General features: G+C 38.4%; 1 protein-coding gene across 1 annotated transcript in view; it reads right to left on the reverse strand.

Moving 5' to 3' along the window:
• Nucleotides 1-2,503: 2,503 nt before the first annotated feature.
• TUBGCP3 (tubulin gamma complex component 3) overlaps nucleotides 2,504-27,265 on the reverse strand; it is a 51,951-nt gene continuing 27,189 nt past the window's right edge. The window contains exons 8-22 of the mRNA XM_062619578.1: nucleotides 24,455-24,580; nucleotides 20,836-20,904; nucleotides 19,055-19,187; nucleotides 17,695-17,861; nucleotides 15,882-15,992; nucleotides 15,359-15,467; nucleotides 12,618-12,807; nucleotides 11,229-11,364; nucleotides 10,381-10,449; nucleotides 9,415-9,550; nucleotides 6,727-6,815; nucleotides 6,461-6,592; nucleotides 5,951-6,091; nucleotides 5,251-5,367; nucleotides 2,504-3,658 (exon numbers count right to left, since the gene is read on the reverse strand). Of these exons, the coding sequence (XP_062475562.1) occupies nucleotides 3,500-3,658; nucleotides 5,251-5,367; nucleotides 5,951-6,091; nucleotides 6,461-6,592; nucleotides 6,727-6,815; nucleotides 9,415-9,550; nucleotides 10,381-10,449; nucleotides 11,229-11,364; nucleotides 12,618-12,807; nucleotides 15,359-15,467; nucleotides 15,882-15,992; nucleotides 17,695-17,861; nucleotides 19,055-19,187; nucleotides 20,836-20,904; nucleotides 24,455-24,580 (1,884 nt within the window). The 3' untranslated portion in view covers nucleotides 2,504-3,499. The remainder of the gene's footprint in view (nucleotides 3,659-5,250; nucleotides 5,368-5,950; nucleotides 6,092-6,460; nucleotides 6,593-6,726; nucleotides 6,816-9,414; nucleotides 9,551-10,380; nucleotides 10,450-11,228; nucleotides 11,365-12,617; nucleotides 12,808-15,358; nucleotides 15,468-15,881; nucleotides 15,993-17,694; nucleotides 17,862-19,054; nucleotides 19,188-20,835; nucleotides 20,905-24,454; nucleotides 24,581-27,265) is intronic.

A 27,265-nucleotide genomic window follows, 5' to 3' on the forward strand; every position in this document is an offset into this window, starting at 1 on the left:
ATGAGGGCCAGCAGAGCAGACATGTCTGTCCAACATCATCAACTCCTTGAATACACCACCTTCTGCAAGGCTTATAGTACAAATGTGGATGTCTCCGGTAGCTGGGCTTATACACACACAGTCCAGTCAGCAGCTGACCCTTGGATCTCTCACCTCCAGATGCACCCATCCTTTCACTGGTGTCTGCAAGTGCTGGCACTGCAGGCACACCTCTCATCTGTGATCCCACTTGAGCAGCTGCACTCAGACACCCATCCCACCCAGGAAAAGGGAAAGGGATTTAGTAAGACAACAGGACAGGCTGTACTCATAAGGTGAAGGGCAAGGCTAGAAAAACATACTGAGCAGCACCCTGTTTGCACAACTGTCCCTTTTAATCTGCTTACCCCACTATTTCCCCACACATTCTCCTTCCAAAATTGCCTCTGGGTCACCTGCTTAAATCACTGCTGAAGAAGAGAAAAGGGTGAGTTGGTTTTCCCAGCATTCTTTGCAGGATGGCTGCTCTGTGCAGTGAAGCGTTTCTAGGGACAGCACCACGGAGTGCAGGTAACTGTGGGCAGCTCTGTTGGCACTTCTGTTGCAAGAGCTTTATAAAGTCAGTATCCTCCTTCATATTGAAGTCTTTCATGAGAGCCATGCCTTGGGTTGCAGAGAAGCAGCACTAGGTAATGCTAACAGTGCCCCAAAGAGGGAAGACTCAGCTGCAGGTGAAGGTAAAGCATAAATCCACAAAAGGAAAAATAAAAAATGGCTGAAATGGACATAAAAAATAAAAGATGACATTGCTGCTCCCATCCACTTCCAGGGGTTCTTTCAGCAGAGCTGGTCCAGTTACTTCACGCCAGCGATTCAGAACGTTCCCCGCAGCCTGACAGTCAGAGAGGGTCTGAGAGGGGTGATGGCTGTTCTCCAGGTGCAGGTGCAGGCAAAGCAATCTCCAAGAAAGAGAGAAGAATGGACCCCATTGCCTGAGAAACTGGAGATCTCAGGAATAGTTTCCATACACTGCCACTGCAGAGCTGGATAGTGAAGGGTGATTTGAAATCACCTTTCAAATATTTATTGATGCTTCAAGTCATAATTTTCTGCTCTGATGTGTTGGTGCTCTCATATAATTTAGTATGACATTGCTGTAAATTAATTCAAAGCCCAAAGGAAGATTTAAAAGTATCCATTGCTCAACTTTTGATCCACTCTCTTGCTGAGAGTCCAGTTCTAATAGTACAGAGCCAACAGACAATCACAAAGGTACACCTTTTTGTTGGTATGTATTTTTCACTGCTCAATCCTAATTGAGAAGAGGGCACTGGCTTCCTCAAGCTATGCTTGCTACACCACAACTCAATTTTACCTGTAGGACCAGAAGCTACAAAACTTATGTAGATTGAAATAAACATGACAGGTGCTGGGTTAAGGGATAAAACACTGGTCTTCACGCAGTGAGGAGCACCAAGGACAGTGGCAGGTCCCTTCAGGTTCAGGTATTCTGTGTCCTGTGTTCAGAACGTCCCCTTTAGCCTGGCAGTCACAGAGCAACTCCTGCAGCAGTGAGGACTCTTCCCATACTGATGGGTTTCTGCGGAATCACCTCAATTGATCTTTCCTACCACAGCCACTACTGCAGGTTTCCTGTGTACTGGTGGATTCATTTTATCAGCAAATGGAACTAAACCTTCCTCTGGAACTTGTCCTACAACTTGGATCTGGTTCTGACACTGGATGCTACCTCTCTGCCTGTGGATTGTTAATACATGGGATCATGTAACAGTCTCAAGGCAATGGCCAAAAGAATGCTCATGCAGGTAGGGTTTTTTTTCCCCGAACAGTTTTGGCCAAAACCCAATTATATAAGCTTTGTAGTTCTTTCAGACTTTACAAGAACAATATGCTCTCACCACACCCACAAAACCAGAATACTCCTGACTGTCAAGTGATCTGTGACCTTGTGATGCCAATGTCGGCATCCCTCATCTTTCCTTCGGCACACAGAGTACCACTGGCTTCAGAGTCCATATTTTCTTACAACTGAATAGCTGCCTGCAAGTACCCCCATGAAGGTAGCTGCACCAGCAGGTCCTTGAAGAGCACTGGGTTAAAAGCCTAATGTGTTTTACTTAAAAGCAAGCACTCCAAGGCCTGCACAGTAACAGGAATCCTCATGTCCAGAGGGCAAACCTGCTACTCCAGAGCTGCAAGTGGGTGCATCGTCCCCACAATGAGAGTTCACTTCCGTCATGACTGAGAGCAGCCTCACCTGCATGGCTTGGGAGATGCCTCTGCTTCCTGGGGGGTTCAAGCAGAGTAAGGGCAAAAGAGGCCACAGACATGGCTAATCTGAGGGTAACTGTTAATCAATGAACTCCATACAACCCTAAGTATACATACGACTCATATAAAAACCCTATAACAGGTAGGGATTTGTAAAACAATAACCAGAAGCTTCTCCTTTCTTACCCTGTGGAAAAAGATCATAATCTTTAAGTTACGAAAAGCAAAAGACTTGTTTGAAAGATAATCGTGTTTTTATTTTTCTAAGCTTGCACTTGTGGAACATAATAAATGACCTGATATAATGACAACTTTGCAAAAGAAGAATCCCCCTCTCCCCAACATCTGGACAGCAATATATAAATATTTACAATGAAAAAATAGGGAAGGGAAGAGAATGAAGTCAACATCAGCCAAGTCAGTTTGCTTCTACACATCCTATTCTGAACATCAATTATTTCATTCAATTCAATCTTAACCAACACCTTCCTTTAACAGTACTGAGGCTTTAACTTCATTTTTTAGATCTTATGTGCAACAAACACACTCCTGCTCTGCTTCTATAGTTTTCTCCTGTACAGTAACCATAGAATTTCCCTACTAGATTTTTTCATTTCAGTTTGTTAAGTTTGAAAACAACAAAAAATTAAATAGAAGTTTATGTCTCCTGATACAAAGTTTCTCACACAAACACATCACAACACTGAAAAAAAAAATCCGCATAAAGAAATGCTGTATAGCTTCTTAACAGGGACATTAGATCTGGGTCCTTGTCTGCTGGCTTTAACAAAAGCTCTCTTCAAATAGAACAAGTACATATAGAAAAAATAACCTTCTTATTTTCTTGTTTAAAAATGAAAGGGTGCTTTCTGTAAACAAAAAGATGTGATTTCCTTGACACAGATATAAGTTACAGTGGAGAGAGCTCAGAAAGCTTCAAATTAAATTGGCAACTTTTTAAAAGGATGGTTTAAGAAGTTGGTTGGAAGAGGTTTTATCAGCCCATTTTGTCTGGTAATTCTAGAAATGTCTGTGTAGAAAAAACCCTACTTTTTTTGCTTTCTGCTATACAGTGTCACACAATCACATGACCAAAAAACATGTTGCCTACAGAAATGGTAGACACCGATCACACACAATTTGGTGGTACTATGTCAACACTGATTGCCTTGTCCAACAAGAGGTTCAACATCCTTCGGATACCGAGGTGCAGTCCTTCGCAGTTGTTTCACATATGGGAGCTTCGTCTGCTTCTAGTACCCAGCGATACACGAAGCCTTGGCTCTCTTGCTTTATAATGTTCATTGAAGTCCAATCTAAAGCTAAGAAATCGAAGGCTTTCATCAGAACTGGTTGTCAGCAGGACCAAGAACTGTTGGACGATTCCCTGAAGGAGAAAGAAAAATCAGATATCACTGCTGTGTTTTGCACAGGGATGCCAGGTAGTGCCCAGGCCTGACAATGAGCAGAGGGAATCCAGAAAGGGCAAGCACAAGCATTTATACCCAACTGTTAACAAACCAGTTATCATGGATTCATTCTTTCTGCAAAATCCCAGAGCTTCACTATCTTCAAATGTCTGCCATTCACGTCAGTTTCCAGCATGAACAGCTCTGTCTTTCAAGCCACCCCTGCTGTGCTCTGCTGGCACCCTCCATCTTACTGAAGGCACCTGCAAGGCAGCTGCTGCTGTGCTGCTGCCCCGGCCCTCCCAGGGCAGCCCCACCATTCAGGATCCCAGGCCAGGACACCATTCAAGACCTGACCAATGCCAACAGGAGACTTCATCTGGTGTCCATGTTGCATCTCAAATGCAGGCTAGATCAGCATTAGACCACTGCTCACTTTACAAATAAAGTATTTGATGTAGGTTATACAGCAGCAAGCAGCACCCCAGCACAGCAGAGTATCTGCCAAATAGGGCAGTCAGTGCTACAGACCCAATAGCTAGACTCTATGCATTTGGAGCAGTTCTTAAGTGAAACTTGCACTCAGCATGTGGAAGGCATGCTTCTGGAGCCCATCTTCCTGTTCGGTTCTACCCAAGGAGCTGCAGAAGTTCCACAGCATGCAGGAAGGAACAGGGAGCATGGGAAGACTCACTTGAAGAGCTCATTCCTCTTCTCCACTAAATACTAACATGAACACACCCACATTCTATGATTCTATAACTAGAGCACCCCATTACTTCCAAAGATGACCAAGGATGGCCAGGGAAATCCTTCATGGAAAATGCATGAAAAACACAAAAAGTAGGGTCCAGGAAAAGAAAGTCCAATCAGGTAAAAGCTACATTGGCAACCTATGGCAATCCTGTAGGGTATAAAAACTATAACCTGCACTTAATTTGGCTCCATATTCCTCTGAAGGGAGAATTGCAATACTTGGAGCCAGGAGCAAATTCCTCTCAGATTTGAAAGTCCTTGCATCAAAGCTCAGAATCTACACTTCCCTGAAATCTAACAGCTGATTTTTCTGGTGAATGGGAGCTTTTAGAATTAGATATAACACATTAAGAAAAACACAGGATAATTACCACTGAAGAAGACAGCCTGTGCATGTTCACCCAAACAGTTTACCCATCTCAGTGCACTTAAAATTGTTAAGCCCTTAATAAGGACCCTTTCTGTAGTCTTTAATAGCAGTGACTTGCAAAGATGGTGAGAAAAAAAAATGGAATGCAGAAGGATTCTTCTTTTTTTTTTTTCAGATCACACCAGAAGATAGCTATTAGTTCTGTTGCTGAAGGAGAAGTTACATGAAGAGACTATTCCCCTTTGTCACGGGAACATACATGACCAAAAAACCTACTGTTTACTGAGGAACAGTAAATACAGGCTTCTAAGTAAAGAAGCAAAAAATTAAGAACCAAGATCAATGAGCTGCACACATGAATGCAGAAATTGCACCTACTCAATATTTCATTTCTATATATCAAAGCTCATCATCCATAATGAAAAAAAATAATCTAAGGGGCACCTGGTAAAAGTGAGTGAGTATTCGCAGCTGTGAGCACATTTTGGGTATTGAGTCTTGAAATTCTTTCATCCTCCTGCTCTCTTCTTCATCTTCTGATGCAGTTACACCCCACTTTCCCTACAGAGAGAACAAATAAGTTAAGAGGTCAAGTGTCACATGATAAAAATTGATAATTGGTCCAGTTTCTACCCAACTGAACCACATTTATACAAACCATCCACTGCCATAGGAAGCCAAACATGGAGCCTTTAATATTGAAACTATCAGTCCCCTCAGTAGTTGGTACAGCACATGAAAGGAATCTGAGGTTAAGCAAGCAGGAAAGTCTCACAGCAGCACTGCCTGTCCCACAGGCTGACAGTAGGAAGGCAGGCATGGAGCTATGGCATTTTCTGCAAAAAGGTTCTGAATATTAAAACCGCTTCTATTTCCTTCTCCTAAAGGAGACCTAGATTTCTCATCCTCGAAAGCTCCCTAGAGAACCTATTGACCTAGAGGTTTTGGGCAAGAGAGAAATGAAAAACACCATTCAGCAGTTTTGTCTGAAATTGCTAGCTATTGCTGATGACTTTAACATTTGTTCCAACAACATCTCAATTTTTGCTGTACCTCTAAATGGTACCTAAAATCTTCCGTACATCAAAAGACAAGTGTATCTGCCTCAATTAATTTTCATGTTTTAGTCATATTCTTACTGTACCTCAAGCTCACGCTGTTTTTTCCTCTCTTCAAATTGCAATCTCAGCTGCAGCTCCTCCAAAGCAGCTCTGTACATTGCATCTTGGGCATTCTGGAGCTCAATGATCTGATCAAAAACAGCTCGAAGCTGGTTGAGAAGTACCTGTGAGACAGTTAAGCAACAAAACAAACAGTTGTAAAGCAAGAGTGTTCTAATTTAATACCTTTCCTCAGAACATGAGTAAATTAAATCTTTTTACACACAGCTCGACAGACTGTTTTGCAAAGCCCTAAGTCAATTGTTGCATGATCACACAGCTTCTCAGGACCAAAAGCAACTGGCCCACATTGCAACAAGTTTTATGATCAGCATCTGTGCTGGGGATTATGTACAAAGCCTACCATAATAAGGTCTTTTACCAGAGAAAGAAAATTTACTTTTCCCCTTGCCTCTGTAACATAAGAGAAGGTGGCTCCTAGCATGTAAGTCAAGATCACAAAGATGCAACCTAATGCAAAGGAGAAGTCTTACCCTGGAATCACTATCCAGCAAGCACCGAGCTATGATTGTGTCTAGAAAAACTTCATGAGCTGCAATGATGTGATCCAAGTCCTGTGCTTGTTGGACCTTGTTCCAGAGTTCATCCCATGAACATTCAAGCACCTGCAGCAATGATTCAGGATTTGGCTGTTTTGATTTGCTAGACAACAAGCTCTTTGAAATTTGAGACACACAACACATACAGAATATTAAAAGTACTTATTTTTTAAGCAACTGATTAGGTGGCTAGCGTATACCTCAAATGTAATGTAATACTGCATTTGATGAATGAAATGGACCATTTCTGATGCCAGAACGTGACACTGATGCAGCACCCCAGAAAGCTCTGTAAAAAATCCAAAGAGATGACATGTTAAAGACCACCAGGACAGGCAGAGGCATCAAACCAGCTTTTTCTACCAAACAGAATACTTCCATAAAACAGCCACTAATCTTGGATGGTAGAAGCAACACTGGCTGGCAACAGATGAGGAAAGAACATTTGCACAATTTACTCCTAGAAAATGTGAGCCAAAGATGACACCATGTGCTCAGACAGTGCTGGAAACTTGCTGAGTATCACAAGTGTAAAAGACCCTCTCAGTCTCAAGAGACCAAAATACAGTTAATGTCCTGTGTGTTCTTTTGGTTGAAAATCTGAGGCCATGGATTTGCAGCTGCTCCTGGGGCCTCCCAAACCTCTTACCATCAGCCTTTAAAACACAGAGTGTATTTTTGCACTACTTGGCTACACTGAGACCAAAAGAGAGGATGGCCCTGACAGCAGTAGGGAATTTGTGGCTCATGTGGTCCAGGTTCAATTCCCTGATCCACAACAGAGACCAACAGGCAAATCACTAATGGCATCAGCTGCTCACCTGTAACAGAGGGGACCACTGTTGTGGAAGGGTAGTATCAAGATTACTATCAACTTGAAAAATTCACTAGAATGAAGATAGTCAGCCTTCTGGAATCAGGAAGATAGCCAGACAGAAGACATAATTTCTAAAAACCTGCCAAAGTGATTTGCCATTGCAGACAAGATATGGGACTACTACAAAAGGAATTCTACATTTTTGTACCTTGGGATGTTACAGGACCATCTAATGATCTAAAAAATATTACTGGATACTCTGCTCTTAATTTCTTATGCCTTGGCAGGAAAACTATCCCTAACACATTATGTTGCATCTACTTTAAAAAAGATCAGTAAAAACAGCCTCCAGTGTTGGCTAAACAACAGAAATACTTCAGCATTGGTGAGTTGGGTACATCTGTGTTTCTTCTCCCTGATAGGAAAACAGTGAGCTTGGCACTGCTGTCTAGAAGTACTCCTTTAAAGCACTAAAATCACAGGGTGTTAAGACTTTTTGGGAATTGTGAATAAAGCTATCCTTGAAAGTCAATGTCACCTCTTTGTGGCTGAAAACCAAAAGACCCTGAAGCTGCTTCCTCCTATCAGATACTGTCTTCCATTTGGTGCTTTGTAACTGGAATGGCAAGGTGCTATTTTAGAGGGAAGGAGAAAAAATAAAAGTAAGTTCTACTACTTCTTCAAAAAATGGTGCTGGGGTGAACTCTTCATCTATTTCAGAAAAAATTCTACTCACAGCTTCCAACTTAGACATGGCAGTGAGAAAAAAGGGCTCCTGTCCCTCCAGGCAGAAGGCAGTACAGGTCTTTGTAAACATACTCGCTTTTGTCAGAGCCACAAACCAAGAAATACAAAGCTCAACTCCTTCTGCCAACAACAGCTATAACAGCTTGGCCAGCATTTTGAATGTCTGTGTTACTTTAAACATAGCCAAACCTAAAGGTGACAAGCAAGTGAGCTTTAACCTACCGAACACTGCCCTATGGCAAAAAGCATAAGAAAGGCCTCCCAAGAGGCAGTGGAAGAAAACCCAAACTTCCTCCTGAGAACACAGGAACAAATAAAACTCTAGCCATGGGAGACAGGTCCAGCCTGAAGACCCTCAGACAATGAGAATAAAATCTGTTGACTGTTAGTCTCAAAAGGAACAGAAAGCAAGAATGGAATAGGCCATTGGTTTCAAGTCAAATACGCACTTATTTGGGGCAGGGAAATGACAGTGAACTAAATCCCATCTCAGAGAAGCAGAAAGGAAACCTAGTCATCACGACAGTTCCAGAGATCAGCCCTGTACACTAGAGCAGACTTTGCGAAAGCTTGTTTCCCAGGGAATTTCTGAGGCCAAGGTGTCCACTCCCACCCACCAAACAGTTCCTTACAATAAATACATAAATATATCTTTGTAAATATTACTATGCCATAAAGAAGCATAACCTTCAATAGTTGTTTTTAATACTGAAATTAAGTAGGTAAAAAAACAAACAAACAAGAGTGCGCCAGTACAGATGCTTACAAATATGACTTATATTCTCAGCTGAGAAATAGGATCAAAAAGTCCCAGTCCATTAGACATACACTAGTGCCACTATAATTAAGAGCTTTCCTATTTCTTCTCACACATTTCTCTTCTTAGCCTCCTCTGTTCTTAGCTAAACAAAAGCACAGGGAATGAGTGAAGGTAAAACTAGTAAACTCAGAAGTGTGCATGTGTGAGACTTATTCCAGCACAAGAAAGAGGACGACACAAGTTACAGATAGGAAGTGAACAAGGAAGATGAATAAATGTGATGGAAGAGTAAGGGTATTCTTCCAGAATGGGATGTTCTATCTCCTCACTGCTACAAAAAGTCACAACCAAGGACTACGTAGAACAAACAGGAAACTTCCATTTACAATAATGTTATTTTATCTTCATCATCATCTCCCATTAAGCAGTCAGTCAAGAGGAGCAATAAAACATAAAATTAATCTGTCCCAAGAGACCTTTCCCCCCCCCTCTTAACAGTTTGAAATAAGATGTAGTCATCTAAATCCAGTTTACAAGTATGTCATCCATTTGGGCCTCTCTCACCTGGTATACTTTTCAGAAGCTTTGCATTGCACATGTGCCCTTTCCATATATCAGTAAGAATATATTCCATTCGCTTTGCTCTCCAAAGAAAATTAAATACTCTTAGATAGTGGCTCATGCACTCACGTGTAAATACCTAGAAATTCAAAAAAACAAAACCAAAAACATAACGGTACAAATTTAATAGACTTACTGTATATTCTGAAGGACCAAGAACCTCACCACAGTCCATCTTATCTGACCCATGCAGTCTACTGATAAATACTGACAAAACAAGAACCCTGTATAACCCAGAGCTTTTGGAAAGATTCCCCCTCATGGGCTGAACTGAGTTACCTAATATTCAAGCTGGCACAAGGCACTGCAGGAAGTGTAAGAAGAGGTGAACGTGACAAGGCCTAAACATTGTGCTCTTTCCGAACTACATATGAAAATTCCTTCTGCTGGTCAGACTCATGTTTTGATGTCCTGCTTTTTAAAAAAATAGAGGTTCTTTACAGAAGCTAAATGCATTCTGATCAATAGTGCAGTTATTTTCTCAGTAGTTCTAATGAACACTACCTATCAAATTTAATTTAGACAGTACAAATAGGTTCTCCTCAAATACATTCTTCAGTTCCTTGCAAATTATCTCAAATTAGTAGCTACAAAATAGTAATGATGGGAGAAGAGGAGCACTCCATTTATTAAGTACTTGCTAAAATCTCTGCTGGAACAAATGAATTACTGATTTTCAGTAATTATTGTTTTAAATGTAGCTTTTCAGCATTCATGGTTAATTTGTAAGAACTGAGATTTTTAGCTCAACTGTTTATACAGTGGGTGCATCCCAGATGAAAAAAAAAGTCTCTCTGATCGCACACTCCAGAATAAAAGAAGGTTATTTCAATCGAAAAAAGAAATATTAAAAATTAGCAATTCAATTCAGTATCCGAGATGTTCACAGACAGCAGTATATGACGTTACCGTTGCTATTGGCCCATCAACATGATAGTCCAAGCTGAAGACATCCCATCCAGTGTCCCCAGGAGACACCTGTATTAAAAAGATATGCTATTTTAATGTATAATCAGAGCATACGAATGATGAAAAAAACAGCTCTTGCTTACACTTCCATCTTCCACAGCCTATGAAAAAACAAGGATCCATATCAATACGAGATACAGATCCTTCTTGAAAGTAGTAGATTAAGCAAAAATGAATCAAAGTTTGACACAAGGGTGGGATTCATCTCACTCAAATGCTGATATGGTAATGTCGATGTTTTTCTACTGGAGCCAGTAAAGGAAATGAAGGGAAGGAAAATTTCCTAGACAAGACTCAGCCTAAGGTATACTTATTTTAGATGCTACAGTTCATCAGCGAACTCCCACCAATGGGACTGAAGCTTTTTCATGAACTTAAGTTTCTTACCAGAGATCACCTTCATAAAATGCACTTAAATTGCTTCACTCCTTGTAAATTACTGGTGACAAAGAGACCACCTCTAGATTCTTGTAGAGGCAACAGTAGCATGAGCTGTTTGCAGAGCCTCAAACTGGGTCCACCAGCATCCCTTACTGTTAGACCCCAAATGCTTAACTTTGTATTGCCAGTGAAACAGCTGTAAACCCACAGCTCGAAATACAGACAATAGGCAGGAAGTAGGAAAAGAAGAAAAGACTTATTAAGTTTACATAATTCAAAGTAAGACTTCAGTGGAAAGGGAGGGGGAAAATGTATTTAATATATATATATACATATTAAAATTTTCATATAGATTTCTGCATTTATACACACAAAGAGGTCAGGTGAGTCACCATCATGCAACAGACCTCCAGAAGTCGAACATCCAGTCGTTTGAGAATTTCAGGATTATCAAACTGGGCATTAGTTGCCCTCACTGCTGTTTCAAGGATTCCAGTTAGATTATGCTGATATAAGGTTGTAGCTGGTCGTGCGAGCTCTGGCCTGGTGGTTACAAAACAAACAGTTATGGCACATTACTGAGATATTCTGCAGCAACAATTTGGTAATAACTGCAACACACAATGAAACACTTTCTGACAGACTTTCAAAACCTCTCATATTACTTTTGGTCTTAACCACAAAGAAAATCAATGACCAAAATACTTGAGCAGAATATGTCTATTAATATGCAGATATACATCTGAACATCAGCATGAGGAGTAACTTTATCCTCATTTAATGCCAATAATCTGAAATTACTAGATTGCTAGCATAACTACTCTGTAATTTGAGTTGCATTCATATCTAAAGTGAGCCAGATTGCACCATTAATACAACAAACCAATAATTTAATTTCAGTTTTGAGAGACTTGCTGATAGCCATCTCAAGGCTTAGAAGTGTTGGCAGAATTACACAAACCCACACCCTCTAGGTAACTTAAACTTTCTAAAGAATTGCAACATACGAGTACCCTGCACTACTACTCTCCCCTATGACCAGTACTGGAAAGTCCCTGACTGCTGCTACCTCAAATGTAATACTGGCTCCACAATCCAAATCTATTCTGCTTCACAGTAATTTTCACTTTAAAAAGCATATGTCACCAGACAATACTGATTTTGACTCACAAACAAGTTAATAGAAGGTCTATTACAAAGCTTTCTAGACAAGGGAAAGCTTTATAAAGGACATTTCTGACGGACTAAGCATTGTCAGTAGCACCATCATGTAAAAGCAGTGAGATTCAAATATATTTCAAAAACTGAAACAGACAGCTGTGGGTGCACTGGACTGCTTAAAACAAAGACTGGTGAGGCATCAATTAAATTTTTAAAAATGCATTGAGTGGTGTTGACACAATGTTTTGGACCAAACACCTCCAAAATATAAAAGCCTAACATTGACATCAACGGCAACAGAACTTTTCTGCTTAAACTTGCTGACAGGAGTGAGAGAAGTGCTAACATCCGTGAGGCTGTCACAGGGTCAGTGCAAAGGTATCTATATTAGTCTAACTTTTCAAGACAATCTGAAATGGTACCATATATACTTCCTACCAAAAAGGAAGAATAAAGTTTCAGCCTCAGGGTCAAAGAACTTAGATGCAAAATAGAGTATAAAAGTTGTTCAATTAAACCTTTGAATAATAAGATACTTAAAGGGTCCTCTTCCAAAAGTAAAACAGTTTCTGTGCTGATCATGTGCATTTGCAAGCACCAGAAATTTAACACAATTACCCTTCCTACTTTCTTACTTGAGTAAATCCATTAAATGCCTGATAAAGTCTCCTTGACCAAGTAGTAAGTATCGCCTCATGGCCTGCATATGTTCCAGTAAATTGTACTTTTTATTGAGAACATCCAGCAGGTATTTGCTGGTCTCAAAATAAGCTGCATCAATTTTCTCTTGAAATGCATTTTCCAGATCTGTGAACAAATCAGCAGCTAAAAAGAAAAAAAAAAAAATAAAAATAGAGTCAAAATCAGTAGTTTTTCCAAAATGGAGGCAAACAAACTTTGGAATTGAAACATACAAGAAGATAAATTGTTATTTATTCTGATCCACTGTATTATATAAAACCAGACTACATAGCCAAAGCAAAAGCAAGTCTAAAGCAGCCCATACATCAACATTATTGCTTTTAATCTCTGTCCAGCTCCTGTAATTTCCAATAAGAGCTAACGTTATTTCATCACTTTTTTTCAGCTTGCTGAAATACTGCAATTTACAGAACCAACTAATTTGAAGGAGCTATAAACTCATAGGGAAAAGCTTTCTGGGGGCTCGGGGGAGGGGAATCTAAATCAAAAGCCACTTCTAAGTGTGTGTGTGTGCAGAAATCAAAGAATCAGTCAGAACACTTAACAGAAAAGAATTCCCAAGTACAAGTCGGAATGAGGAAGCAGGGAATATGCTTGTGTTATCTGGGGGACAGCCAGCAACCTTATGTTTTCTCCTTCACCTTTAATACATGGCAATTTGGGGCAGAAAGTAGGACACTGCCCCTTACTAGGAAGTGTATTTCACTCTTTTCTTACAACTACAAGCTTGTCAAGAGAGGCGCTGCAATAAGACCGTTACAAGATAGCAGGAAGTGTGACCTCTTCAGGCAACATGAAGCAAAACCCCTAAATACTGGACTGTCAACTATTACCACTCAAACCTTCCTAAGCATTAAAGGATATATTCCCACTTTCAACGATTTTTAATTGAACAACTATTGCTCTACAGGTAAAAAAATGAAGATTCATGTACCAAATTAGCATAAGACATTGCACTGCCTGCTCCAGGATTAGTTTCAACTCGTTGTTTGTTTTTTTTTAATTAAAACCAAGTTTCATGTTATTCTGACGAGACTCAGTCTCAATTAATAAAGTACTTTTAAACTGAAGAAATAAACAGTGGCTGTAATAAAGAAGTCACTCTTTAACGAGGGAAACCTCACAAGGTCTGGTTCAATGACATTCCCAGCGTTTTCCTAACTCTCATTCAGTACCCTGTGAAGTTCAAAAGGAAACTGGGGACATGTGAAAATTAAGGTTCCAAGGCAAATAAATTAAAGAAATAAGAAATACAACCAAACCCATAAAATGTTCTGATTTAAAATGAGAAAAAGTATTCAGGTTGGCATCCTAGCTTCCATCATCTTAGCATAAATAATTATCTGAATGGACTCTCAGGATACTGTCAGAGGGCACAAACAAGGACGACAGTATGTATTTCCAACATCACTGACACAGAATGTTCTTTTTGGATTGAATGGGTAAAATGCCCTGAACACAAGTGCAGTTTTGCACAGAATTAAGGCAGTGCAATACTGCGAGGCATTTAGGGTGTAGACTGTAAGCTCCGCACATCTTCAGCACACTGCAGATATAGTTGATAACATCCACTTCTAAAACTACACTTCTGTCTAAAACGGGTATTCTCAGCACTTAAGATCGTGTACTTGCTTTGAAGCTCTCACTCCCTACATAACAGGGAACCTGTATTTGCGTAGATCTTCTGTTCAATCAAGGAGAGAAACAAGTGCAAATTAAAAAAAAATACTGGAAAAGCATAGCCACAACCACTATGTAAAGTGGTGGAAGTAGTGTAGCAAAAGAATGTTTTTTGCCTTTTTTAGGAATGGCTGATGAGATGATGGTTCAAATGCATTTACAGCCCTTACTCACTTAATCCTGACCCTTCTCTGCACTTTAAGCTCATCTTTCACTAGGCAAGCACTGTACATGGTACAAAAAAATCAAATTATTAGATGAAAAATTCTTGCAGATATGAATGGGATTTTGTTATTAGAACATTTTTCATGGAGGTACTCACGCTAAAAATCCATGCTGTGAAGAGTTAATATAAAAACTAACCCAAGGTTAATCAGGGGACAGAAGCAACAGACATGTGACAATTCACAAAACCAAGCTTCATAGTTATATATAATAAAGTCATATTTGAGTACAGGAATAACAGAAAAGATATAATTTTACTAACCTTCCACATATTCAATTTTCTTTGGACAGATCATAGTGGTAGAGGGTATTTACAGAAAGGCTTCTGTCCTGACTCTTTTTACTGTTTATTTTCTTACTGGCAACTAATTGGTTATTTAAAATTTTTTAATCACAGAATTAATTCAGTACTATTATGGAATCAAATAATGAAGTATATTTGATGAGAAGTAACAAGTACCAAATTCTTACTGTAGCACTCAAGAACATCCCTGCTCCCACCCCAGCTTTCTCAACAAAAGCCAGGTGAAGGCAGACTGCTTCCTGAATGTTTGCATTCAGAAACCTAGCACATTAACAACCACCCAGCAAACCTATCAAATTACACATGTGTAAAATACAAGTATCTATTAAAATACCTATGTTTTATGGCAGGTAGGACTTTCCTAGTCCTTTCCACCTCACTATCCAAAAGGTCAATTTACAGTCTAAACCACATATTGTAGACCTCAGTTCAAAGGGAAGAAACTGACTAACACTGATACTCTACCATCTTTTGACGACTCTGCAGATTTTGCCACAGCAATCATCTTTGTGGATGGAGTTTGATCATGACAAACTTGATGCAAGAAGTTTATGGATTTTCCTATTAAAAGGACCTGAAAAAAAAGTGATTTGTATAAAGGAAAACAAAAACAAAAATCCCCAAGAAAACAAACAAATCACCAAACAAAAAAGCAAATCACCAAAATCACAATCACCAAAACAGGTTATTTTGTCATCTTTCTGTGCTCTTAGCTTCACAATGCCAACCACAGCAGTCCAGGACTCATATGCTAACACAGAGCAGTTTTAAACACAAACCTCTTCCCAACCCCCTTCAAATCTCCTTAAACAAAATTTATCAGTTAAGGAATTGAAAGGAGAAATAGTTTTCCAGTCTTCCTCAGCACATAATTCCAAAATTCTTAAGACTATTATTTATTTTTAAATTTGGTCTCCATTTTTTTTTTTAACAGAAGCAGCAGCACAGTGTGAACAAATTATCAGAAGATTAACTTTTGAATTCATACCTTTTTTGACTGCTCCATTGTAATAAAAGAAGGAATCATTGATTTCCTCAAAGTGTATTTGTCATGCCACAACCGATCAGTTTTAACTGCAGGATCTGAAGCTACAAAAAACTGTAGATCAAAATAAATATTAAGAACAAAAATGTAAAATCTCTCCCCCTAGTATTTAATTTCTGTACTCAGAAATCTCCTCTGTAGGTTATGAAACCTTGACTACCTCAGGGTGAAGTGTACTAGCCGTAAAACATCCACTATAAAATACAGAAGCATATGGCATTTTCTTAGTTATACAGTTAGCGTAGGAGATGAAGCTCAGAATATAATATAATTTTATTTTACTGGTTCTATTTTTACTCGGGTCCCTTTAGATTTCCTTCTATTTTTACACACGCAGAATTCACAGACTGAATCACAGAATCACAGACTGGTTTGGGCTGGAAGGGACCTTAAGTTTCAACCCCCTGCCACAGGCAGGGACACACAGAATATAATCATAGAATAGTTAGGGTTGGAAAGGACAACTGAGGAATTGCAGAGAAAAACCCAAAACAAACCCAAGACCAAGAAAGCCTGCAATTGAACTGATGATAACTCCACACAAGAGAATACTTTCATTAGTAAGAAACTCAAAATATGTGATTAGTTTTGTTAAAACGATACGTATATTGATTCTGTCCTCATCCTGTCAAACAAGACACCCATTTTTCAACAAGAACTTTTTTTTTTCTCCAAATACCATTTCCAATAAGTACGGTCAATTGTCTTTGTTCAAAAACCTTGTCGATGAAATGAAAATTGTATCCATGTCCAACAGTGATCTTCAGTATTAAGAATGTTCTTACAGTGAACATATAAATTTTTAAACAAAGTTGAAAGCTAGTGAATGACATAGAACCCCTAAAAGAGAGCACCTCACATATCTGAAGAACAGCTGGGAAAACAAGTAAAGTCTGTTTCATGCTTCTAGCCATAGAGATTTGTAGACAATTTACACAAGTCTCTAATGCTGACCTTAAAAGATCAGCTGTGGGTGATATTTGTACTCATTTTAAATTTGACCCAGATGGACAGTTTCAGAAGGCAAACAGCATATTTCATACTCAAAGTTACTCAGATGTGTCTCAGAAGGGCTCAATTCATTTAAAAAAAATGATCCTTTGGCTTCTTGGATCCCAAAAATGTCCCTTTACAAGACTGTACTGATTGGAGATAGGAAAAATAATCCAGCGAGCTTAAAAAGGCATAAAAAAAGTTTTACGAAGAAAAAGGACAGTTACTAGAACTTGCTGTTACAGAAGCCATAGCAAATAACTCTACAGAGTTTATAGAGGAACTCTGGAACTGTGAACCTCCTCCACCCAATTTGACAAACTGAAGCCATTTATGAAGCCGAGGATAACAGTATGTAGTCACAATAGAATATTCTTAACTTTATTTCAAATATAAGGCTTGCATTCTAATAACTGACAAAGAACTCTGCATACATTACTGATGTTACACTAAGCAAGAAAAGATAGAAAGATGACTTTCTCTCTCTGTAGAAGCATCTATTGTTAGACCACCATTCTGCCTCTACTAAACAGACAGAGGATATGACTCACTGAGACAAGATACTGCACCACCGCAACCTCCAAATATCACACTGACTGTATCCATGAAGAGAGTCATGTTGTTATTGTATATATTACTTACTCATATGCCATTCATTTCCATCACAGTCTACTTTTCAAATTCTCTTCTACGCTTCCCACAGATTATACTCCCACAAAGCAAATGAACAAAGATCAACTATTTATTGTATCACATACATTACCTCATGGTATGTATCCTCCAGCTCTCCATCATAAATCCAGCGATAAAGGAAATTCAGTACAGGATGGGATACTAGGCCAAGAATGTGCTGAACAAGAGATCTCATGTAGGGGTCTCCTGTTTTAGTGTAGGCATGGACTGCTGAGGCTAGTTCACCACCTTTTCTCCCTGTGTGATTATAGAGGAGAGGAAAAGAAATGCGTGAAGGAAAGAATATACACACCACACTAAAACATAGCAGCCACTGATTTCAGCTAGTTATACGTTATTCAGAGCTTGCTGAACAGCAATTCTAAAATGTAGGAAAAGTATACTTTTTAATGTTGACAGGGAATTCCAAGGTTTTAAGGCATGAATTATTAATTGCACTGAAGCATCAAGCAGAGTTCTCTGACACGGTATTCTGTCTACTTACAATGCTTGAAGGCATCAGATCACACACAATGGTTGACTTCAAGCTACTTTTCTTCCCCTACCAGAATAAGGCTTAAAGGAGCCTTAGTACATTTTCCTTCTGTCCTGTACCTGACCCTGTCTTAGATGTTCTGTGTGCATACATGTACACAAACACATCTTTCTGGCTTCTTGGTAGAAGAAATTTCATAAATGTCTTAAAAGGAAAGCCCACTTTCTCTCTCTCCCTACCCGCTTCCCCCCCCCAATTGTTACCAATTCCAATAATGAAGGTAAAACAGATCGTTTAATCAGAAAAATCTTACATGACAAATGCTTTTTTTACAAAGAGCAACAATCTCCATTTATTTTTAAACACAGCAGAGAAGTACCCTCAGAGCGAAGCATAGCCTATAGGTAAGTTACTGGCCAAAGTTTTGGTCAGCTCCAACACCACTTCTCAGCATTTGCAGCCATCCACTACTGGCGGGTTTGTAAAGTTTTGTTGTTCCCCTTGAACCTGCAGACAGGTTGCAAATGACTCCTATATGCCATCATTCACAGAGGAACAGCAAAATACTCATACACAGTGAAGAAACTAAGCCAACCATTTCATAATGTATTGGGGGGGGGTAACAGTGTAACATTCTCTGAAAGATGATTAAAATTGAAAACAGCATGAAAAGTGTCTGCTTAAAATCTGAAGGATTTCTCAAGCATGTTCTAGTTTTAAAAAAAACAAACAACAAAACCCAAACAACCAAAACAAAAAAGTCTAAGTGTACCAAAACAACACTATAATTCACCAGGTTTTCACTTAAACTAAAAGAGGAAAAACCCCCTGGCTTACCTACTTAAAATTTAAAAACAAAACACAGGAGTAATATTACTGATATCTACCTTTGGCATGCACAACCACTCAAAGTTACATAACTTCCCCAGAAATATTAAATTCATGTTGAACAGACCTTGACAGTGATCAACAAGTGCTGCAAGGGTCTTTAACCTTATTTTAGGATCATATGTCCAGACTAGAAGCCGGCGAAGTGTTAAACTGCTCTCAAGTCCCAAATTCACACCCTGATCATCTTCCAATTGCAACTGATCAAATTAGAAACAGAAAGACATATCAAGGAACAAAGCTGGCAAATCTGAAGCACAACTAATGTTTCATACTTTATGTTCTGAAGTTAGCTTTTTATTTGAAATTCCCAGTATTATATGCTCTCTCATTAAATCATTGAGCCAAAACCCAAGAGCCACATGAGTGGAAATAGAGAATCAAATGCAGGTGAAAGGACAGAGACACATGGAAGTTTAATAGGGCCAACAGAGCACAAAGGTCAAGAACGTTAAGGAAAGCAAGGTGACAGTCATAAAAGAAGAGCAAGGGAAAAGAGAGCAGAGATCCTGAAAGACAGCAAATATTAGGCAAAGAGATGCTCAGAAAAAAGTAAAGAAAAACATCTAAAGGAAAGGAAGGGTGTAAGAGGTAGTTTTTATTACTGCACAGCCAGGTTCTTTTAGTTCAACATGGGATGAATTTTGTTCAAAGTCTTCCTCCAGAAGCCATCAGAACTTAAGTGAACTACAGAGTGAGATTAAGAAATTGCTGCTATTGAAAGAAAAATCAATAAAAGAAAAAATTTGTCACAATGTGACTACCATGAATCTTACAACACCATGGAGAAGGAAAGCCAAACATTTGCATCTGAGATGTAAATGTACCTTTCATACAAGTACCACTGGGGTAAGCAGGATAAGAACATAACCCAGGAATACAGAAGCAAGTTTCTAGAGCAGTCCAAGCAGATAAACTGTTAGAAAAGATGCTCTATTTCCTGGATGCAATAACCAATCCACTTCATGCTTCCACATTTAGCACATATCAGTTAAGATTAGTGCTATCCACATTAAGCTCATCCTTAAAAACAGTCACATTTATTAGCTTCTGGATGCTCCTGAGTCCATGTTTGGTTTTTTTGTTTGTTTCAGTTTGTTTGTTTGGAAATTGGCAATGGTAAGAGATATATAGAGCAAAACCCGCCCTTTATCTTCAGGGAAGATATAGTACCCTCACATCACTCAGGGAAACTCTAAGGCAGAACCATGTTTCAGGGAAGATCTGAAGACATAAAGTCACGGAGAGAAAGACAATACTGAATCCTTTCATGAGATTATTGCCATGTATTACTACGCCAGAACTGCTAACCGGAACCGCAGCTGACAACAGCTAAGCTGGCAGCCTGTATGATCTCCCACATACAAGAATGCAGCATGTGCTCAATTCCAAGACAATTTCTACATGTTTTCAAGTAACTAAATGTCCAGTTTTGTAAATAAAGAGTCTTTCCAAAATGTATATCTTTTTCCCCATCACTTTTTAAAATAAAAGTGACAAGTTACCAAGTTCACCTCTGGGTAATCTAGCAAAAGTCTTGAAAATGCTGACTTCTTTTAAAGATAATTATGAACATAAAAAATGCCATCCTCTGTCAGAAACTTGGCTAGATGAACTACTGCTCTATCTCTAAATGACATATTATATTAATTGCTTACGTAATGTATTATTATTACAAATATTATTACAAATAACAGTGATTTCTACGAGAAAAATACTCCTGTTACAGAGAATCGTGTTCACTGTCAATAGAAACCACTGTGCATCTTTCTCTAGGTATACCTTTAAGGGGATATTCAGATAATGTAAATCAAAATAAGAAAGTTAAATAAGAACCACTTAACTTACTTGAGAATGTAAAACAGACAGAAGTCGGTAGTATTCTTTAAGTTCCTGATGTAAGGCTGCACAAAAACTCTGAGAAAAAGAAAAAAAAAGGGGGGGGGGGGGATCAGAAAACACCTTTCTGAATAACTTTGATATAACTTTTATCCTATCATTGCCCTGTGAATGTAGTTAGAAACTTCCTAAAAGGAATCAAGCTACAAGTTTCAGCACAAAAGCCAACTCTCAGAAAATTCACCAATGTGTAAGCGCTTCCCTAAGAGATGCACAGACCTTTTCTAAGGATATATACACATTGTCAAGTGACTTTCTGTTTCTTGCTGTCTTAATTCTAGCAACAGACTAAACTATAACTCTCCAAATAGATGTATCATCTCAATAAATACATTAATAACTACCACAGGGTATGAAAATCATAATATGACCCAGAAGAAATTTTCTTAACAATTAGGCAAAATATAGTATGTCATAAAGTAATAGAGTTTCAATTTCAGGAAGGCCTCTAATAACAAAACATGGAAGTGAGGATGTAATCATTATAGTTACAATACAGACTACATGACTTGAACAAGAAAACACAGTGCTCATAAAAGAACACTCCCAGTAAGTGCTGCTGGATCAAGAACTCTAGATTTTTGGCATTTTATCAACTGACAGTTGTATATGATTCTTCATTTGACATAGAAGAAATGACTGAGTGTATCCCAAGAAATATGTCAAACAGGCAGAAATTAACAGGCCTGAACTAATGGTTCTTTGTAAAACAAATCTAAGCACAGCTACATTGGGTTGTTTAAAAATAAAAATAGAGGTAGATTTTAAAAACTATTCCTGAAAGAATACTTGTTCAGTAACAGATAGTTTTCCACAGTTTGGGGTCCTGGGGTTTTGCTTTGTTTCGGTAATGTTCTTAACCTAATATACAGACTAAAAAAATACCCTGCAACACAGTTTCTAAAACAATTAAAATTAGGCCTCATTAATTTTGGACCGAGTTAAAAATCTTCGGCTTTCAGCACTTTGTTTGTGGCGATTTGTGGGTTGTTGGTTTGTTTTTTTTTTGGGGGGGGGGGGGGGGGGGTGCGTTATGTTTTCCTTTTCTGAAGGATACTCCCATACACAAACATATTGTTCAGAACTGATTTCTTAACAAATTCTCAGCTAACAATTTTGATATCTGTATTAATGGACTTTTGTTAATAGGCAATTCCCCAGGACTTTTGCCCTCAACCCTTTCTAAAATGATCACAATCAAAGTAATTTGGAAAACATAAGGAAAACCTCACAAAAAGAACCCAAGAGCTGAAGTAAAATATTTACTGACTTGAGTATGTACAAGACAGAAATCATTACTACAAGCACAAGTAGAAAATAAATCTTCATTCCCGCTAAGAGGCTAAGAAGCCTGGGGGGAGGAAAAACCCCAAACCCAAACGACGAAACCATTAACCTTGCCATTACATCCGTTTGAAGGAAAGAGGGTTCCTTTCTTCAAGTCAACATCATAAAATAGAAAGACATTTGAAATTCATTTTATTCCAGAAGATACTGAAGGGCAAAAAGAAATCTCTTTATGTGTAACTCCACTTTTCATTTCTTCTCACTTGCTTCTTCAGTACATTTTTGAACTTATTAAAGTAGCACTCGCCAAGATAGAGGGCAGAATACAGCCTCCAAGAAAACATTGAAAGGCACCATACATCTCAAAAAGTGAGAACAGTAATCACCGACTTTAGTAGCCAAAAGGAATTAGGATCTAACTGGCCTGGAATTAGGATCTAACTGGTCTCTGAACTTCCCAGAGATGCTTTAGGAGTTAAAATTTACATCCAGTGCCAATTCCTGCACAAAAATTACAGATATTTGTTTCCCAAACTGCTATGGAAAACTGGACATTATCCTAGAATTCTGATTTGGTCTACAGCAGAAGAGAATTCAGGAAGGAAACAGAACACTTGTTCAACAGAAAAAAAAAAAAGATGCCCACTACCTCAACTGGATCTGAACTGCAAAATGTCAAAATATAAGGCACTTCATTGCTGATTTTTTTCTTTTTTTTCTTTCTGAGGAGAAATTAGATACTAAGCAGTAAAGACAGAAGAAAATGTTAAAGTGTAGCATAGTGTTACATCTCTACTCCTAATAATCGTCAATACATGATAATTTGCATAGTAAAAACAGTCACCAGAATCATAACAAAAAAGGTGACAGACATCTTATCCTACACATGGTTTAAACAGGGGTTTACACAAGCATTCTTTTAAAACATTATGCCAAAGATGCTTCAGAAGGCACAACACATTCTTGTGCTCAATTCTTAATGTACAGTGTGCAATACCCGAAATTGTCAGCTATAAAAGCCATGAACAACAATGGTATATAATCTTTTTACCCAGATACTGACAGCAGGAGTAGAATATGTTTTTATTTGTACACTCATGTCCTAGAAATATATATGAAAGTGCTTGCCTCAAGCAAAATTAACAGCTTTAGAGCTATGCAGATTCGGCAAACTAACTGCACAGCCTTCTGTACAGGAACTGAAATCTGCATATAGTAGCTAAGACATTGCACATTTAAATTCACTGAAGAATTAAAGTTCTCCCCTTACTGTAAACTTGAAAATTAAAGCCAGAGACAGTAAAAATAAGCATAAGCAGGAAGCTACTAGATAAAGAATTAGAAACTTCACTCAGATATAAGGGGAGAGTCTGAAGAAAATGCATATACAGTAGCAATATCATATAAAACATGGAAATTAGCATTGGATCACTAGAAAAATAATTATATTGTAACTAAAAGAGTTACTTAGAATTAAGAGACAGAAGGGAACAGAATAAAACATTAGAAAAGTAGGAAGCACTACAGTGTCTCTACTGACCTCTTAAGAAAAATTAGATTGAAGGGAGAAGAACTTCAATTTCTTGGCAGATTAGGTAGGATGTTATGGCTAGAGGCAAGAATAACATTTCTGTCGATTCAGAAGGGATAATATCCAGTTTTACAGAGGGAGCAAGTGAGAGGAAACGGGAATGCCTTAGCAGTAAATGTGGTTTTGGGTATTACAGCAGCTGTGAAGTTACTGTAGACTACAAATCATGATGATGAAACCTATAAAAACAAAAATTAATATTCTTTTGATGCTGTGTTTAAAAGAAAGGGCAAAAGATAATGGGTATTTGCATTTTATGTAGGCTAGTGCAGTATTAACACACAAACAACATTAGCTGACAAGACGTCTCCTGCATAGATCACCCCAACAACTGAATCGGTGATTAATTACCTCAGGGATGCCACTATCCCATGTAAGCAATGGTTTTGTTTATAAACATGCATGAGTACAAAAAAAAAAAAAATTAGAAAAAAAAAAGATTAAGAACAAATTATGTGTGAGATCTTCCACCTAAAAGTGACAGGGCCAATTCCTTCTAATCACCAGCAAGAGCAAATGCCTTTTGCTTGCCTTCAGACTACGACCCATAGCAAAAGTGGCATTCCATCAAAGGATGAACGATCCAAGCTCCAAAGTTTACGCATCATTCTAGTACTGCATTTACTCAGTAGTTTGTATGGGAAACAAGACCAAAATATAGTGGCAAAACCGATTTTTTAGCTGACCTACCTGTCCCACAAGTCCAAATGCGCGATCCAAACTCCTCTGGTCTGTGTATTTTCTTATTTTATTATGTAGCCATCCGAGCTCTGCAAGTCTACTTGTAGTATCTCTGAGGGATTTGGATAAGCTCACCTACAAAGTTAACAGAAACAGTAACTTGCAGTTAAGTCAAATCTATCATTCCAATACTTGTTTCAATTAAGTTTGAATAAATAATAAATTACAAGAAATATACAAACAAATAAATTACAATTTATACACATAACCATTAAAAAGGCAGCAGCAATGAAGTACTGGTGACTTTGTGACACTCCCTTTTGGGAGTCTTATATTCATACAACCTTTTTACATTAAGCAATTATGGCAGTAACAAAAAGGTTTTCAGAAAAGAGGAAGAAATCTGAAATTTTATGATGTAGAATCCCACTTCATCTTATCTTGATTAGCAGTGAGACTGAAAATATTTGAGCTGTAGAAGTGGAGTCAATGACTGACACTAATGAAGAAACCTAAAGAACAAAGAGGTTTGATTCACATGTAGTAGTGACTAATAGTAGAAGACAAATGACCCAATAACAGAGCAGGTATCAGGAACCAAAATTTACAGTATCCAAATTCTAAGCTTAAGTCTGATCCACCGATAGCAGCTTTTGTAAGTTATTTAATCATATGACCCTATGAACTTTTCCAGTATGTTTCTACTTGTATCAGGTATCTCACTTCACCCTGAAAGTCCACCTCAGTCCCAACACCCTATTTTACTACTGCTATTTTCATCTAAATCAGCACATTTCTTCCTTTAAATTACCAACACATAAGATGCTGTTCCTTGCATTCCTACTTGAGATTTGCTTCTACCACATTTCATGATGGCACCCAAGAAAACCATCATCAAGTTTTCAAACTTTATAGGACAAAACCCCCCAGTACGCTAGGCCAAGAGGCAGACACTGACTGCCCACAGCCATTGGGCCTATCCCATCTCTACAGACAATTATAACTCGGACAGCCAGCTGGAGCAGTCCAAACCAAAGAAATGAAATGCACTAGCAAGCTAAATGGATTGCCATAGAACTAGGAATCAAACTAATTCTTTAAGTCTTTCAGTCAGTAGCACTGGTATTCTCCAAGATAAAAATCAGCTACAGAGTGTATTAATCACAGCAATGTGGGCTTGAACCAGACAGCAGCATTTGGCTGTAAGAGCAGAGTTCAATCTCTGGCCCTCTTGTTTAGCTGCAAAGGCACAACTTTAACATCTTGAACAACTTCTATAGGATAAATTCTAGCCTAAACAAGCATAGTTGGACACAGTTTGAGACTGCCCGCAGCTAAAACCAAAATGATGACATAAGAACCGTTAGAATTCTGCCACTGCAGAGTACTTGGCAAGCATTAAGGACAATACACATCCACTGGAATCAAATGAGGAACAAGCAAAACGGCTTAGCGTTATTACATTTGTATCTCTTAGATCAAAGCAGAAGCTGCTAGCTTATACAGTGCTGAATGTCACCAACAGACCTAATATTAACACCGACATTCAAGCAAGACTAACGTCTTGGAAAGCATGTTGCTTTCTGGAAAAAACAGACTGTGTACAACATCATTTTCTTTGCGCAGCTGAGGGGAAACTGCATGCTTTGACTACTACTTTGCGTAAGATGCAGTCAACGTAACTAGAGGAGGCATGACCTTGGTCCTCTGTGTTCATCATCAGATGTTCCAGCTGCAGTTCTAGACAAACAATTTTTTCGCTGGGTCCAGTAGCTCAGCACAAGTGCCAGTAACGAAGAATGATGGAAGACAACTGACTTCACAAAAATAACTAAAGACAAATAGTTCTTAGAAAAAAGCATTACTGAACACAAACCATCCAAATAATCAAACTCCCTGCATTAACAGAATTAGGAATTCAAAGTAGAACAGATTTTCACTAAAAACTAGCCTATTTGATATGAAAGCTACACAGAAAACTAATGAAACCCATAGTGCCAATTTTGCAATCACCAAGTTTTCTTCATATTCCTCTAGGTGACTCTATTATGGTACCTTTCCTTTCCCATATATAGTCTAACGTATATGGAACATAATTAACTCAGTGAAGGTGTTGAGGAATTACAATCTTTGCAGCATCTACAGGTACAGAAGATAATAAACAGATTCTTAAGGATGTCAAGTGACTTAACAAGATTGAAGTTTTCCATTTTTCCCTCCACTAAGCAGCCCTAAATGTCATTATAAAATAAGAGGGGAACAATTATACATTTCACTTTTTGCTATTATTATGGAGGAGAAAAGAAAATTAGTTCAGTTATCGTCAACATCAAGATAAGTCTACTGTGCTCTCGGCATATGAAATGGCCCAAACTCTATTCCCCACCACGTTAGGACTATGTCATATTGTCATAGTATAACATTCTTAATATATATTAAAAATTGAAGCACTTGAACAAGAATTTGAACAAGAACATGACAATAAATTAGCGAGCTGAAATTGAATTGTGATGCAGTATTGCCTAAATACTGAATAAGGAGAATATGCTAAAGTAACTAGAGCCACTTTTTTGTCCTTGTTCAGCTGACCCAATCTCCCTCTCAGTTCTTCTCCATACTGCAAATACACTTAACATCTTGCCACCTTAAAACAAGATCTTCTCCCTCTTCAGCTTCTCTCCTGTTCCTCTGCACTCTCTTTGACATATTTCTTCAAATCCACATCAGCTGGATTTTCCACCAACTACAGGAGTTGAAAGCACTTTCTTCAGCTCTGGCACAGTGCTTTCTTGAGTGATCTGCACGATCCAATCTGGTCAC

Source organism: Pezoporus occidentalis, unplaced genomic scaffold, assembly GCF_034315485.1.
Source record: "Pezoporus occidentalis ecotype Australia unplaced genomic scaffold, CSIRO_AGI_Poc_V1 ctg105, whole genome shotgun sequence".
In the NCBI taxonomy this organism is placed as follows: Eukaryota; Metazoa; Chordata; class Aves; order Psittaciformes; family Psittacidae; genus Pezoporus; species Pezoporus occidentalis.